Source organism: Misgurnus anguillicaudatus, chromosome 21 (genome assembly GCF_027580225.2).
Source record: "Misgurnus anguillicaudatus chromosome 21, ASM2758022v2, whole genome shotgun sequence".
In the NCBI taxonomy this organism is placed as follows: domain Eukaryota; kingdom Metazoa; phylum Chordata; class Actinopteri; order Cypriniformes; family Cobitidae; genus Misgurnus; species Misgurnus anguillicaudatus.
The window spans coordinates 31,029,976-31,045,380 of record NC_073357.2 but is presented as its reverse complement, the minus strand read 5'-3'; the positions used below and the strand labels follow the sequence as shown (position 1 = coordinate 31,045,380).

Genomic DNA, 15,405 nt, shown 5'->3' with positions numbered 1-15,405 from the left:
AAGACTTAATTCTGTATGTTCAGTCTGTATGATAAGTGAATAAGTGAATAAAAAGCTTTTGTTTTTATGTGACTGAAGTTAATTATTTTGTTTACAACACCAGCATAAATTATTTGATAAATAATTTAAAAATGTTATAAAAAAAAATCCCAAATAATAAATATTAATTGAAGTAACACATAAAACATTGAGTGAATACTTAAATTTTAATTGACAGAGTCTTTGCTGTAAGTTTTTAAAGATTCAACTGATTAAAACATTTTAGTTGAATGAACTATAAAGCTAATTGAGCCAACATACTTTTTTATATTTGAGTCAAATTTGGGCCAACTAAAAAACATCAATCCAGGTAACACTTTGGAGACAGAAATTGAGTGAACGTAAAATTTCTGTGGAACTAGTTACTAAAAAATAATTCATTGAGCCAACAATTTATTTTTTACAGTGTGTAGTTTCAGGTGACTTTAACCTTTATTAGTTTGTTCAGGTCTGCTTGATTAGACCTGGAGCTAAACACTGCAGGACATCGGCACTCCATGTTGCCTACCCCTGCACTAGGCTTTCTGTTTCAACCACATACAATATATGCCCATTAAAAATGAATGCATTTTAATACAATGCAAACAAATACATTAAAGCAGTGGTTCTCAAACTGGATGTCGCCAGATGGTGCCAGGGGCCCCATTTTTATAATATTTTATGAAATACATTACTTTATTATAAATTCTGTGTAATTAAACCTCAGAAAAATAAGGCTACTAAACAAAAGCAATAAATTGTATAATTTAAAATGTTTTGTTTAATTCAAATTTTAAGTTTTAAAATGTTTATGTCAATCCACTGTACACAAGGGAGGCCGCAAAAAATGTTTGATAACAACTGCATTAAAGAACCATATATGTGTACTACTGAGCATTAACATGTGTTCCATAGAGAGGAAGATATAATGACTAGTTGCCTATAAATATTGTAATTGTGCAAAAAGTCAATCTTCAGAGCAGTGCCGCTGCTGGCAAAACTTTTACAGTGGTGCCCTCTTTAGTTAAAAAACAACAAAATCACACACAACTATAGTATGTGTGAGAATACAAATATGCTATTGTTATCATTTATAATTGTATTTTGACAGCAATACAATCTACAATTACCAGAGGCGGACAGAGTACACAGCTTCAGTACTTGAGTAAAAGTACAGTTACCCCTTGCTAAATTTTACTCAAGTAAAAGTAAAAGTACTACAGTCAGATGTCTACTTAAGTAAAAGTACAAAAGTACTTGTTTTTAAAAGTACTTGAGTATCAAGAGTACAAGAGTACATTTTCTAAATGTTGCATTACTACTGCCACAGTGCACATTGAACCAAGTGAGATGATTGACAGCTGTACAGCAAATGATAGAGCTCTGAGGTCAAATCTGATGCAAATCAGGGGCCTCATTTATAAAACATGCGTACGCACAGATTTGATCGTAAAGTGTGCGTAAGCAAAAATCCATGGCAAAGTTCATATTTATAAAAACTGTCTTTGACGTGGAAAAGTCCTCAGCGCCACGTCAGGGTCTGAGCAGACGTACGCACTTTTGCTTGTCTGATTGCTGCAGGATTTTGGAAATATAAACCATTCTTGCTGTTTGAAATTGGGTTTAAACATTGACAAGCGCTCTTTTATATGTCCATGACATTAATTAGGCATCGTTTAAAGGCGGAGATCTGAAACTGCTCGGCTGCGCACAAGTTCAAGTTAATTTGCGATTTATAGATTTGAAAGGGGTACGTGCGTTTTCTGCGCGTACGTTCGGTTTATGAATCACACGTACGCATTTTTGATAAATGATCATAAGATCAAATGTAGGATGTTTTTTACGCAGCATTTTATAAATGAGGCCCCTGGAAGAGGAGACACCAACGCTCTGTTCACTGTTTAAGCTCTTCAGATCGCATAATTCAGTGGAAAATTAATAGAAATGTTATTCTGTATGACTAAATATTTTACTAACATGTGATAATTAATCATTATTTCCCCAAATATGCTCACCATTGTCAGACCCCCCAGCAAGCAATTTTGCGGCTAATAGACGTCTAGTAGCCGTCTAAACACCCCCCTGACGTCTAGGCTAAAACAAGGCTAATTTTGGGCTGTCAGTGAAAATCTAGTAGACGTCTATCATAGCCCAAGAATAGACTAGCCGTTAAATAGACGGCTACTAAACGTCTACATATATACGTCTAATAGACGGTGAATGTGGGTCTAGGCTAATAAAAGGCTAATTTTGGGCTGTCAGTGAAAATCTAGTAGACGTCTATCATAGCCCAAGAATAGACTAGCCGTTAAATAGACGGCTATTAAATGACTACACGTGTGTGTCTAATAAACAACAAAAGAATGGCTAAAGAATTATTTTTAATCCATTAAAAAAGGTTCTCATAAACATGTAATCATGCAATTTATTACAAGAAATATTGTTAATACAATAGAAATTCAGATAAGACAAAATGAAAAACTACTTTTAACAAAAAGAATAAAAACAGTAACAAAATAAAAGCATAAATAACAAAATAAAATTTAAAAAATGAAATAACATCTAAACATTAACAAACTATCTTCAGTTCACTTCAACTTATTAATTGTACTAATTTCTATCATTTAAAGGCTTTATTTTAAACTGGCATAAATGTTGTTTGTTGTTTAAAAATAAAATGTATTGTGTCCAGTTGAAAAGTTGATGTTTTAATACGCAGACATTTGAAAATAACACATTTTAGTGTCACAATGGCAATACCGTAACACCGTGGTATTTTTGCTTATGGTTATCATCCAGAATCTCATTCCGGCCCATGCCTAATTGGAAGCATTACATTTTTGCCCCTCTTCTGTGAACGTGTTTTGCATGCCACTTCACACCCTGTTCACGCTCTGTAAAAATAGGGAGAATCAAATAAACTTTCCTGCTGAATTGACACAGGAGCTACAAAACGAAAAACATTTTGAAACAACAACAAAAAACATCTGGATGAGCAAAGAGCAAAAACCCAAATAAACATTGGTAACTTCACTGCTTTTCCGCAAGATGGAAACAGCTACAGGTCTGAAAGGGTCGTTGCAGTGTTTCTTTTGGAAAGGTAGGTATGCAGTGTGATTCTATTTTGATGGATTCAGATTGTATTTTAATGAAACGTGTTGCTTATGTAGTTTGTGTTCCTTTACGAATTAGTGCAATGATATTTATCTTTTCAAATTTCTAAACGTGCTGCATTTAATTCGGATAAAAAACAGTTGTTTATGTTGGTTATTTTGGTAATGTTATTCACTTTGTCAGTCTTACTGGATAATGAGATAGGAGTGTGCTTCTGGTTGGTGCGTGTAGGCTAAAGTTAGTATTTTTCAAAATCAAATACCCTGCCCTTTAAAGGAATAGTCTACCCTTTTGCCATATTAAACTATGTTATTACCTCAACTTAGACAAATTAATACATATCTATCTTTTTTCAATGCGTGCACTGTATAGCGCGTCGTGAATGTGTTAGCATTTAGCCTAGACCCATTCATTCCTATGGTACCAAACAGGGAAGCCACCAAACACTTCCGTGTTTTCCCTATTTAAAGAATGTTACATGAGGAGTTATACCAGTAAGTATGGTGCCACAAAATAAAACTTTTTTTTGGTACCATAGGAATGAATGGGGCTAGGCTAAATGCGAACACATTATTTCAAGCATTCTGACTTATTAACACAGTTATAGAGTTGTTTCCTCATGCTAAACGTAGGCAAAGTGTCAAAAATGCAGTTGGGCGTGTTTCAGAGTATTTCTGTGCCGAATGCACTTCGCCAGGGTTCGTACAAGTTTCGGCTAATTTTTTTCGATTATGGTTCTAACTGACGTTTCAGGGGTTTTCGAGACGTATCACTTCTTTATATGGGCTTCCGCCGGAAAACTTCCCCCGGAAAACCCCGCCCAGCCGTCAGTCAGCGGGAGACGCTAGAGCTTGCTAACAGCTTATCACGCCACTCAGCTTTGTTTAATTTCAAATGTCAACAATGGCACAACAAGAAGTGTGTTTTTGGATGTAAGGAGAAGACATCCAGCCTTATGGAAACAATGGATATAGTTTATTATCCGGATTAGCAGCGGAGTTTTGCGTGTGTGTTTGATGCGGTGGATTTTCAGAACCGGGTCATGACGAGTTACACGTGGTAAGTAAGACTTCTGTCTTATGTTGAAAATAGGCGCGTGTATATTATATAAATGACACGAACATGTAGTGAATCATACGTTATAAGTGTTGTATAGTGTTGCATGACTCGTACTCGCTCCTCCCGTGTTATAACTCCTCCTTCTTCATTTTTTCGTACATTATCGGAAAGATTCGGTAAAGCTAATCTTTCTTTTATAAATCTGATTAAACTAAAGACTCTTCAGAGATATAAAGGATGTCATACTACTCTATAGGTACTCCAGATTGATATCAGAAATGCAGAAACAGCGTGTGTTACGTGAGCTTTAACAACACACTGTGCAGTGCACGCATTGAAAAAAGATAGGTATGTATTAATTCGTCTAGGTTGAGGTAATAACATAGTTTAATATGGCAAAAGGGTAGACTATTCCTTTAAGATGCCAAGCATAAAATATTCACAATACAATCTTATGGACATAAAACATCTAAACAATATTGTATGGGTGAGTTAACTGTTGTATCGGCAAAGAGTAATTTAATCTGGGGCTTTTAATATTTAGAAAATATTAAGGCAGTACCGGACTGTCGTCAATTACACCTCACATAGCCTAATGTCATATTAAATGTATTATTTTGTGAAACACCATTCAGCCTAAAACTACATACAAACACACTTACCTTTAATAACTGAGAACTGATGTTTTTTCAAATGCTTGCTTCTGCAGTGGACCACCACCATTCATGTTGAACTTTGAAATTAATGAATTTTATGGAACTCTAAAATACAAAAGATAATGTCGTTAACATTTGCAGACTTACATATATTTTTGATTTTTTGTGACCACATGAAAGACTGCGTTGACACCACAATGTCTTATTAATATTGCATGTTTATAGAATTTACCTGTCCAGCATTCTTCCGGCACGGTCTCTCAAGTTTCTCTCTCCAGTTTAGCACAGCTTTGACACCTGAATAGCACATGCATATGTCAGTAATTGTACAGTATTGTATGCTTCAGTGTACAAGTGTTTACCAACCTTTAAAGCTAATGCCCACTGACCTGCAAGTTTTCCCTCACTAACACAATAAAAATCTTTTTTCCAACAAACTGAAGGCCTGTGAGTTAAATCCATATGGAAAAATAGCTTTCCCCCACAATCTATCTCTGTATGCATAATTGTAAAGCATAACTGCCTACATTACTGTAAGCAACACAGTGATAACTTAGCTAAGTTACTGCTGTAACTAAAAAGCAGCCTACAAATCACTTATGTAAATCTTCAGTGTAACGTTACATAGACTCATTTACCTCCACTATTTTATTACATTGCAGGTTGTACTGTTTAGGTTTTATAATGGGTTACTTACTTTAACGTAAAGTTACCCGCAAGAATGTCGCGATTCCAACAACAAATAAAGTAAATACATTTTAAACACATGTAAAATAAAAAAATAAAAACCACTTACAAGACCAAACGAGTGTGGAAGATTGCTTTCCCCTTGGCTGCGTGCTGGTTGGTGTTGTTGATTTTCAAACAGCGGAAATCTTCCTCGCGAGATTTGGCCTCGTGTTTGTGGACTGCAGCTGCCATCTAGCGGTTCGGAGTTGTAACTGGATTTTGTATATCAATAATGAATGTTATGCGTGACAGCAGATATTCAGATAAGATAAATACAACCAAACATCTTGAATTCACTGGTGTCTTTGCATGCCTGATGAAATATCATACATCTTGCAAGTTATTTTGGCAAAAACAACATTTTATTAAATTCAAGGTTATTCTGGGCTAAACATGGTTTGTTCGTAGTCGGTCTATTTATGAGCTAAATAGTGGCTATGTACGACGGTGCATAAAACACTTTAAAGAAATTAAACAAACCTTGTAATCGCTGTTAACTTTGCTTACACAATGAAATACCATACATCTCACAAGTTATTTGGCAAAAACCACATGTAATTAAATTAATGGTTATTTCTGGGCTAAACGTGGGTTATTCGTAGTCGGTCTATTTGTAAGCTAAATAGTGGCTAAGTACAGACGGTGCATATTACACCTTAAAGAAATGAAACAAAATACCTTAATCGCTTTGAACTTTGTTTACATGATTAAATATCATACATCTCACAAATCATTTTGGAAAAACAACATGTAATTAAATTAATGGTTATTTCTGGGCTAAACGTGGTTTATTCGTAGTCGGTCTATTTATGAGCTAAATTGTGACTACGTACAGACGATGCATAAAACACTTTATAGAAATGAAACGAAATACCTTGTAATCGCTGTTAACTTTGCTTACATGATGAAATAGCATACATCTCACAAATTATTTTGTCAAAAACCACATGTAACCAAATTAAAGTTTATTTGGGCTAGATATGGGCTAGGCACAGCCCGGCTATATCGGGTCTATACTGAAACGAGACGTTGAAATGACGGCTATTGCTTGCTGGGCCGTCGCCAGACCTCAGTCTTAAGGGGGGCATATGAAATGCATGGGAGGGCACACTTATTATTAGCCTACAGTACGTATACTTATAATAATATATACTCTATTCGCGCAGCACGTAATCACCACGTTAAACAACCATCAGCAATATGACCAGATAGCCTATAGCCTACACACCACATTACATATAGAAACAATTTTATGAATATCCATAAATCTATACAACATATTACACGTAACACCAGAGACATCTCTCAAACATTGCATTTTAAAGCAGTCAACAGAGGGATATGCATTGCTATGAGACACGTGCGCACACACACACATTCACGCACGCAGACTTCGAACCTACGGTACTGTGGAGGCAGCGCTGTCGTCTCACCCCTCCCTCCTGTCAGTACAGCGGCAGGCGGCGTTTCTCCGAGCAGAAGCTCCTCATTAATAAAGTGTCCACTCGGAATTAAACTTGTGAGTGAGGTCCTTTTCAGAAGCAAGCTGAATCACCGCAGTGAACAAGTCCATATCTTCTGAATGTAGTAGTCTGTTAAGCCCGGGGTCGGGCTCCACGGTAGAGGTCTTCACGGGTCCACTTAGATCTGAAAACCCGAGGTCCGACCCGAGACCCGATCGGGTTCGGGTCTAAAAGTTTCACATGTGCCTCGGACACGGGTCGGGTACAACAATAGCGGCATCGGGTCTCGGGTAATTCAAAAATGAATGTGTTTTTTCTGAACGGACCCGAGAAGACCCGAACTCTCTCGCCTGTGTGCGTCAATGTCCTTTTCAAACCTCTCATCTGTTTGCCAAGAGCGCTTGCGACATGGTTGTCAGAAGGTTCATTTTCGTTGAGACAAACATGTCAGTCAATTATAAATGTAACGTTACATTTTAGCGGTTACGTTGGTGTCGTCGTCAGATAACAAAGTAAAACGAATGGAGCAGCTCGCCAAATTGGTTGCAAGGCCACCGGAGTTTTTTTCTGTATGACTGCTGCGCGTCTTTTGGAGACTGTTGTTGGGCTTTTAACCATTTGCGGATAATATCCATCTTAAAGCAGTATAGCTTAGCGAAAACTCATCCAGTTTAAAAAAAGTGCGGTAACTGTTGAGCGGCTACACTGACGTAGGCTACGTCACGTACGTGTCGTACGTAGCCTCGTGATAGGCTGTTGCAGTGTAGCTAGATTCCCATCAATCAAACAAAATCACACCATTGTTTTTTTTTTATTTTTAATGTTTTAATTATAAAGAATACAACATTAATGCAACACAAAATTAGCAACATTAATAATTTAAAATAACAGTATTTTTTTAAATACTGGGGGGGCACAAGCGTCCTTGAGGGCGGGCCCGGCCCCCTAAGGCCCGCCCATAGCGACGGGTGTGACCATTGTACTAATAGCCCTGGCGGATTCTGTATATTTTATCTATTTGAACACAAATAAACCTGAGAAGAAGAGAATAAATGTTTTACGGACGATGATTTCTATTCAAAATAACGAGCGTTACATATTCATTATTTTGGACTCCTGGCATAAATTAAGAAATTAATGTTACTGCAAACCAGTTTAATCATAAACAGTGGTCAAATGTCGAAGCTGGGGTCTTAAACCTGTCTTGTGATGCTGAGTTTGTCCAGATCAAGTAAGAGTGTGATGTTTTGACGAGTAATGAATTTTGAACAACAATAATCCGGGCTCACCAGTGATTCCTGCCACTGAAGTTTTGTTTGGGTAAACACAGCAAACACTTGAAAAGAAAACTATTATTAACTTGTTCAGAAAATTTAAATAGTCTGGCGAAGGGGGGCCACGGGTTGACACATTCCCAGAATGGACCTGCTGCTTCTTCATCCATTGTTTCGTGAGTGGCTTCGTCTCTTATCTAAATCTGACCATGGTGACTTTGGCGGAAAGCTGAAGGTGATTGCTGATAGGCTGTCCTAATCAGTTGCGCCTGCAGAATCCAATCACATTTAAGAGAGGGAGATTTTTATTTTTTCCTTTTTTTTAAGAAAAAGTAACTGGTACTCACGGTTATGGATAGAAATGTAGTGGAGTAAAGAGTAAAATATTTGCCTCTCAAATGTACTTGAGTAAAGTCATGAGTACTCCAAAAAAATGATACTCGAGTAAAGTACAGATCCCTCAAAATTGTACTTAAGTACTGTACTCAAGTAAATGTACTCCGTTACTGTCCGGCTCTGACAATTACACACATATGCAATTATATATTAAAGCCTATATTTCTGCATCTGTACCAGTGTAGCTAATGGACTTTTGTATACTTTACTTTAGTCAGTATAAATCCAAGCAATTTTGGAGAATTACTAAATGTCTTTATTGTAAGTAAATTAAAAGTCAGGTTTAAGGAAACAGCTGATGTCTATTAACAAAAGCAAAAGTTGGTATGTATGGTTATGTGTTTCATTGATTTAACACTAAAGCATTCAGCTAAGTAGGTTTTGTTAATGCAAATAAAATTTTGGGTAAGTTAGTTATTAGCATATACAAAACAACAATGTCTTTAGCATAGATATATTTGCCATGCTTCAAAACGCAACGAAGCACAATGTCATTTAAGTTGAACAACTGAAGTTACATGATATAAATTGGTATTGTTACACTATTTAAATCACACAGATGGATTGGTCTCAGCAGCCAGCTATACATTTACACAGGCTTGTGAATGTGAACTGACCTGAAAGTGATGCGCGAGTTTTATTTCGTACTTTTCCATTTGAAGACTGCCGCGTTCTGTTACTGTACAAACAGATGGCGGATGATATCAAAGCATCGCGAGGGGAGACACTCTGCATGCTTTCTAATCGCTCTCGCGGTTCTTTTATGTTTCTCTGTGCAGCGCTATTGAACAAACTTTTGATCATCTGCAGTCAGCTTGGGGGGGGGGGGCGGGGATTGCGTACAAACCAATAGGGAGTCGGAATGGTGTATGTTTATACTTCTCAACCAACCACAATCGCATTCATCTGGATGATGCAATTTATCAAGATAGGTTTTTTAACGATGACAAGCCGGAATGTAAAAAAAGAAAACAAGTTGAAATTAATAGAAGTAACGAGGCGATTTTTAAAATGTAAGGAGTAGAAAGTACAGATAATTGCGTGAAAATGTAAGGAGTAGAAGTAAAAAGTCGTCTGAAAAATAATTACTCAAGTAAAGTATAGATACCCAAAATATCTACTTAAGTAAGGTAACGAAGTATTTGTACTTCGTTACTTGACACCTCTGACTATTGGCAACATGATTGGGTATAAAAAGAGCCTCTCAGAGTGACAGTGTCTCTCAGAAGTCAAGATGGAAAGAGAAGCACCAATTTCACCAATGCTGCAGAGAAAAATAGTTTTCTGAGTTTCTCAGAGAAAGAGTTTGAAGTTATAATCATCTACAGTAAATAATATCATCCAATTATTCAGAGACTCGAAAACAATCTCTGTGCATAAGGGTCAAGGCCGGAAAACCACACTGGATGCCCGTGATTTTCGGGCCCTTAGACGGCACTGCATTACGTGCACGAATGCTACTGTAATTGAAATCACAACATGGGCTTGTCGGCGAACACAATCCACTGTGCCATTCGCCGTTGCCGGCTAAAACTCTATAGGGTAAAAAAAGCAGCCATATCTAAACATGACCCAGAAGCGCAGGCGTTTTCTCTGGGCTAAGGCTTGTTTAAAATGGACTGTGTCAAAGTGGAAAACTGTTCTGTGGTCAGATGAATCAAAATGTAAAGTTCTTTTTGGAAAACTTGGTCGCTATTTCATCCGGACTAAAGAGGACAAGGACAACCCAAGTTAGCGCTCAGTTCAAAAGCCTGCATCTCTTATAGTATGGGGTTGGATGAGTGCGTGTGGCATTGGCAGCTTACACATCTGGAAAAGCACTGTCATCAATGCTGAAAGGTTTATCCAAGTTCTAGAACAACATATGCTCCCATTCAGACGTCGTCTCTTTCAGAGAAGACCTTGCATTTTCCAACATGACAATGCCAGACCACATACTGCATCAATTACAACTTCATGGCTGCAGAGAAGAAGAATCCGGGTACTGAAATAGAAAGAGGAAGATGCGACAAAGAAGACGTAAGATAGTTGAGCAACTAGAAGTCTGTATTAGACAAGAATGGGACAACATTCCTATTCCTAAACATTGGTCCTCCTCCAGCTGTTCCTTATATATACATTTAACTTTTATGGCCTCTTACCCGTCCCAATTTTTTTGGAACGTGCAGCTCTCGTGAAATCCAAAATGAGCCATGACATTTCAAAATATCAAAACATTTGATGTGTTATCTATGTTCTATTGTGAATAAAATATAAGTTTATGAGATTTGTAAATTATTCCATTCATTTTTTACTCACAATTTCTACAGTGTCCCAACTTTTTCTGATTTGGGGTTGTACAAACATATAACTCACGTTGGAGTAATTCATACACTTGAGGATATAATTTTTCTTTCATAGAAACCAGTGAGATATAGTGGAAATGCTTGGCAAGAAACGATAAAACAATGTTTGGCATGTATATTACTGATGTGTGGTTTGATTGCTGTAAATGCAGTATATGCATTGTGCCGTTTCATCGTATGTGGAACTATTTTGGCAACTAATTATATAGATTGTAAAAACATTAAATATAGTAAGTGTTCGTTTTAACCAATCAAGGGTTGTCACTGTTGAAAGAAAGCACTATACAATTTTCACCAAGAATGTGTTGTTTGTCTTGGGGGGCATCGTGATAATTTCATCTTTGTATTATCTAATATCAACACAAACATTAGCTACAGCTGCCTGTCATTCAGTAACACTCAATAAAATAAACAGCTTATTTTCAATAAGCTCAAGCCCTTTTTAATTTAACATAAATAACACAAGGAAACATGAATAAACTGAATGAATTTATATTTAGCAGCAGGTAACACCCCAGGATTGTAGCTCAAACTAAACAAACTCTGTGTCAGAAAAGATCAGTCAATCACACAGACAGCACACATTCTGTATTGAGCTTTCTTCATTTTGCTTGTACCTTTTTCAACATTTATTTATATGGGTACTGTGACGCGAAAACAGGAAATGATGCAAAACGAGGGTGGTCCTTTCAAAAGACCAGCATAAGATATGTTTTAGATGTTGGTGTGCTTATGTCTTCTTACCGGCACGACTACTTTTGTCAACCACACTGTAAAAAAAAATGCAGCATGAAGTCAATTCAACGTACCCTTTTAAGTTTTGACCTGTAAATAGTTAACATAACAAAAACTAGTTGAAGCAGTTTAACTTATTTTTTTAAGTTTAACTAGCATAAAAATATATGTTGATCTGTGTATTTTTTACAGTGCAGCTTCACCAGTAAACAGCATGGCTATGGTGGTTCACCAGCCCCTCACTTGTTAAAGGATTAGTCCATTTTCTTAAAAAAAATCCAGACAATCCACTCACCACCATGCCATCCAAAATGCCGATGTCCTTCCCTGCTCAGTCGAGAAGAAATTATGTTTTTTGAGGAAAACATTCCAGGATCCCTCTCACTTTAATGGACTTTAATGGACCCCAACACCCAACAGCCCTACCGCAGTTTAAAATTGCAGTCTCAAAGGACTCCAACTGATCTCAAAAGAGGCATAAGGGTCTTATGTAGCGAAATGATTGTCTTTTTGGCAAAAATAAAAAATATGCACTTTTAAACCACAACTTCTCGTCTTCCTCCGGTCGTGTGATGCGCCAGCACGACCTCATACATCATCATGCAAGAGGTCATGGATGACATATGCGAAACTACTCCCCAGTGTTTACAAGTGTGGAGAAAGAGGACCGTTCTGACATTGTTGTATGTCGAATGATACTAATTAATGTCTTTGTGTCAGTTTATTGTTTAAAATGGCCCACATATGTGCGTTTTATATATGTAACACGTGACCTTTCCACGGCATTACAAAATTACGTGAGGTCGCGCTGGCACGTCACACAGCCCTTATGCCTCGTTTGGGATCGTGTAGAGTCCTTTGAAACTGCAATTTTAACTGCATTAAAACTGTTAAGTGTTGGGGTCCATCAAAATGAGAAAAATCCCGAAATGTTCTCCCCAAAAAACACACTTTCTTCTCGACCGAACAAAAAAAGACATCAACACCCTGGATGACATGGTGGTAAGCAAACCACCTGGATTTTTTTAAGAAAATGGACTAATCCTTTAAGTCTGACTTCAACTTCGGGGTCCAAATGCTCCATCAGATACCTTAAAGGTGCAGTGTGTAACTTTTAGAAGGATCTCTTGACAGAAATGCAAAATAATATATAAACTATACTGTCAGGTGTGTATAAAGACCTTTCGTAATGAACTGTTATGTGTTTATTACCTTAGAATGAGACGTTTTTATCTACATACACGAGGGTCCCCTTACATGGAAGTCGCCATTTTGTGCCACCATGTTTCTACAGAAGCCCTTAACGGACAAACTTTTATACTAAGTTGTCTCCAACAATGACATGTTTGTTAGGTGACGGCTACCGTAGCTTCTCTATGTGTTTCAAAAGCGAGGGGTGAGCAGTGGACTGAGCCGTTGGTTGCAATTCACAACATCACCACTAGATGCTGCTAAAATTTACACACTGCACCTTTAAGGAAACAACTGTAAAAAAAGTTGTAAAAAAACTGTACTAATAAATACTCACATTGTAGTGTAAAAAATCATGATCCTACCTTTATCTCCATACTGAAATCTCAGATGGCCAGAAAGTAATGAATCATTTATGAATTATTTAAGTATTGTTGTCTGGAACATTCTGAGCTTGAATAATGTATACCACGAGTTAATATAGCTTACATGTCTGATATAAATATATACTGCTCATAAACGGCTGTTGAGATTCTAGTCTCGTATGAAGCATGTGGACCCAGAGATGTTTTTTTACGTCATAACTTAACAAGCAGATGCAATTAAAAAACTATGGTTGGTTCAAGTAACTTACTTTTTTAAGTTGAACCAACTAATAATTTTTTACAGTGTAGTACGTCAACACCAAACTAGTACAAACCAGTCTGAACAGCATAAAAATGTAAGTTGGTCTTTTAAAGGCGGAGTCCACGATGTTTGAAAAACGCTTTGGAAAAGGAGACGGGCCGACTGCCAAAACACACTTATAGACAATCAGCAGTAAGGAGCGTGTATACTAACCGACATCCTTGCCGGGTTGCGTATGCGTGGGGCGGGTCTATCAACCGAAGATCCAGATTCTATTGGGGTAGGGGCTTGTTTGTTTAGGTGATTTCAAATATCAACATTGGCTTTCAAACATCGTGGACTCCGCCTTCAACAGAGGGAACAAGATGCAAGCCAGACCCAAACTCCCCTTGGCCATATGAGCAACCAAGAAAAATTTATATTATCATAAAAACAGTAATTCTAAAGCTGAGAATACTTCAAAACATGATTTAGTCACGTAATATAGAGGTTTGCAGAAAAATGACAATGGTAAACCTTGGTGATACACTTGATTACATGAAAATGACTGCCTTAGAAAATAGCAGACAAACATGAAAAGCAAGAAGCATTTATTGTGAGGCCTACCACCTTATTTAAGATATTTTCCTCCTCTTTTACAGAGCTGGTACAAACCCCTTTACATACACAACTGCTGAAAGAAAGGAAAATCTACCACACACCTCAATTTGTCTTGTGCTTTGTTGGTAAATTTAAATAAATAAATAAATAGTTCATAAAACAGCGATGTCACATAGCCACCACAGCTGAATATATTTGTTGTTTCTGTTTCTCTCAGCAAGTGAAAATGTTGACCATAGACTGAGCTCATTTTTAGACAACAGTTGCTTTGCTCTTCCTAAAACACAAAGCACATGGATGACATCAGCAGGGAAAGGATTTAACCGTCACTTTCATCCAGATGGCTTTCTTCATTACGTAAGACTGCAGAGACAGTGTATATTGTAACCGCCTTTTAAAGTCTCTTAACTGACAAATGTAAGAAATGTCACTTCCCAAATTCCTGGTTCCTCAGAGTCCTCTGGTCTTGGGTAGGTCATGTCAGTCAGTATTACGATTAAAGCTTCTGCTATTGAAGAGTTGTTTAAGCTTAAAACAGATCAAACTGGAGGCTCTCACCTGGGTCTGTGTAGTTTCTCAGACACCCTTCAATGTAGACCACAGCGACAGGACTTTTAAACTCTTCCATAGCTAAACTGTTTACCTCAGGGGACATGCATAGGGTTGAAGTACGTGCATGAGAATCTATTTAAAGGTATTAAAAACCTATGTCTACTCCCACAAAACCCGGCAAGAGACCATGGGAACCCTACACCTCTCATGTCTTCTTTAGGGTCTGTGTCCAATCGAAGTGCTGTGAGCCTTCCCTCGTTCCATATTAAGTGCCCTCACTATCACTGGCGGGCTCAGGGATGGCTGAGGCAGTGTGGATCAGGCCCCTGGCCCCTGGTGATGAAGAGCTGATGGAAAAACATAGGGCAAAGTGCAGTGTGGAGGGCGATCTAGAGGTAAAAAACAAGAGTGTTTCACTGTGACGCTGCTCACTCGCTGGGATACGTGGGGTAGTGCGTTTGAGGCTGGGTAGAGTGGTGGCCCACAGGAAGAGTCGAGTGGCGTTCTGGAGGAAGGCGTTTAGAGAAGAGGTCAGCGTCCACTCCTGATTGACTATCGCTATATATGTCACCTGAATAAAGATGAAAGGAAAGAAAGCAGTTATAAAATAGATAAATTAAGGGTCAACAAGTGCAAGCACAAGCAT

At 37.7% G+C, this 15,405-nt stretch overlaps 1 protein-coding gene and 1 long non-coding RNA gene across 3 annotated transcripts in view; both read right to left on the bottom strand.

Annotated features, from left to right (window-relative positions):
• Window positions 1-2,652: 2,652 nt before the first annotated feature.
• LOC129415460 (uncharacterized) lies at window positions 2,653-6,640 on the bottom strand. The gene is made up of 4 exons (XR_012359932.1): window positions 5,644-6,640; window positions 5,080-5,144; window positions 4,854-4,952; window positions 2,653-2,912 (listed from the first exon to the last, which is right to left on the bottom strand). It is a non-coding gene; the product is annotated as an uncharacterized lncRNA (long non-coding RNA).
• A 7,542-nt stretch (window positions 6,641-14,182) lies between these two features.
• The window catches only part of dok4 (docking protein 4), a 120,288-nt gene continuing 119,065 nt past the window's right edge, over window positions 14,183-15,405 (bottom strand). For both annotated transcript variants that reach the window (XM_055202062.2, XM_055202052.2), the window contains exon 9: window positions 14,183-15,330. In XM_055202062.2, coding sequence (XP_055058037.1) covers window positions 15,188-15,330 — 143 coding nt within the window. In that variant the 3' untranslated portion in view covers window positions 14,183-15,187. The remainder of the gene's footprint in view (window positions 15,331-15,405) is intronic.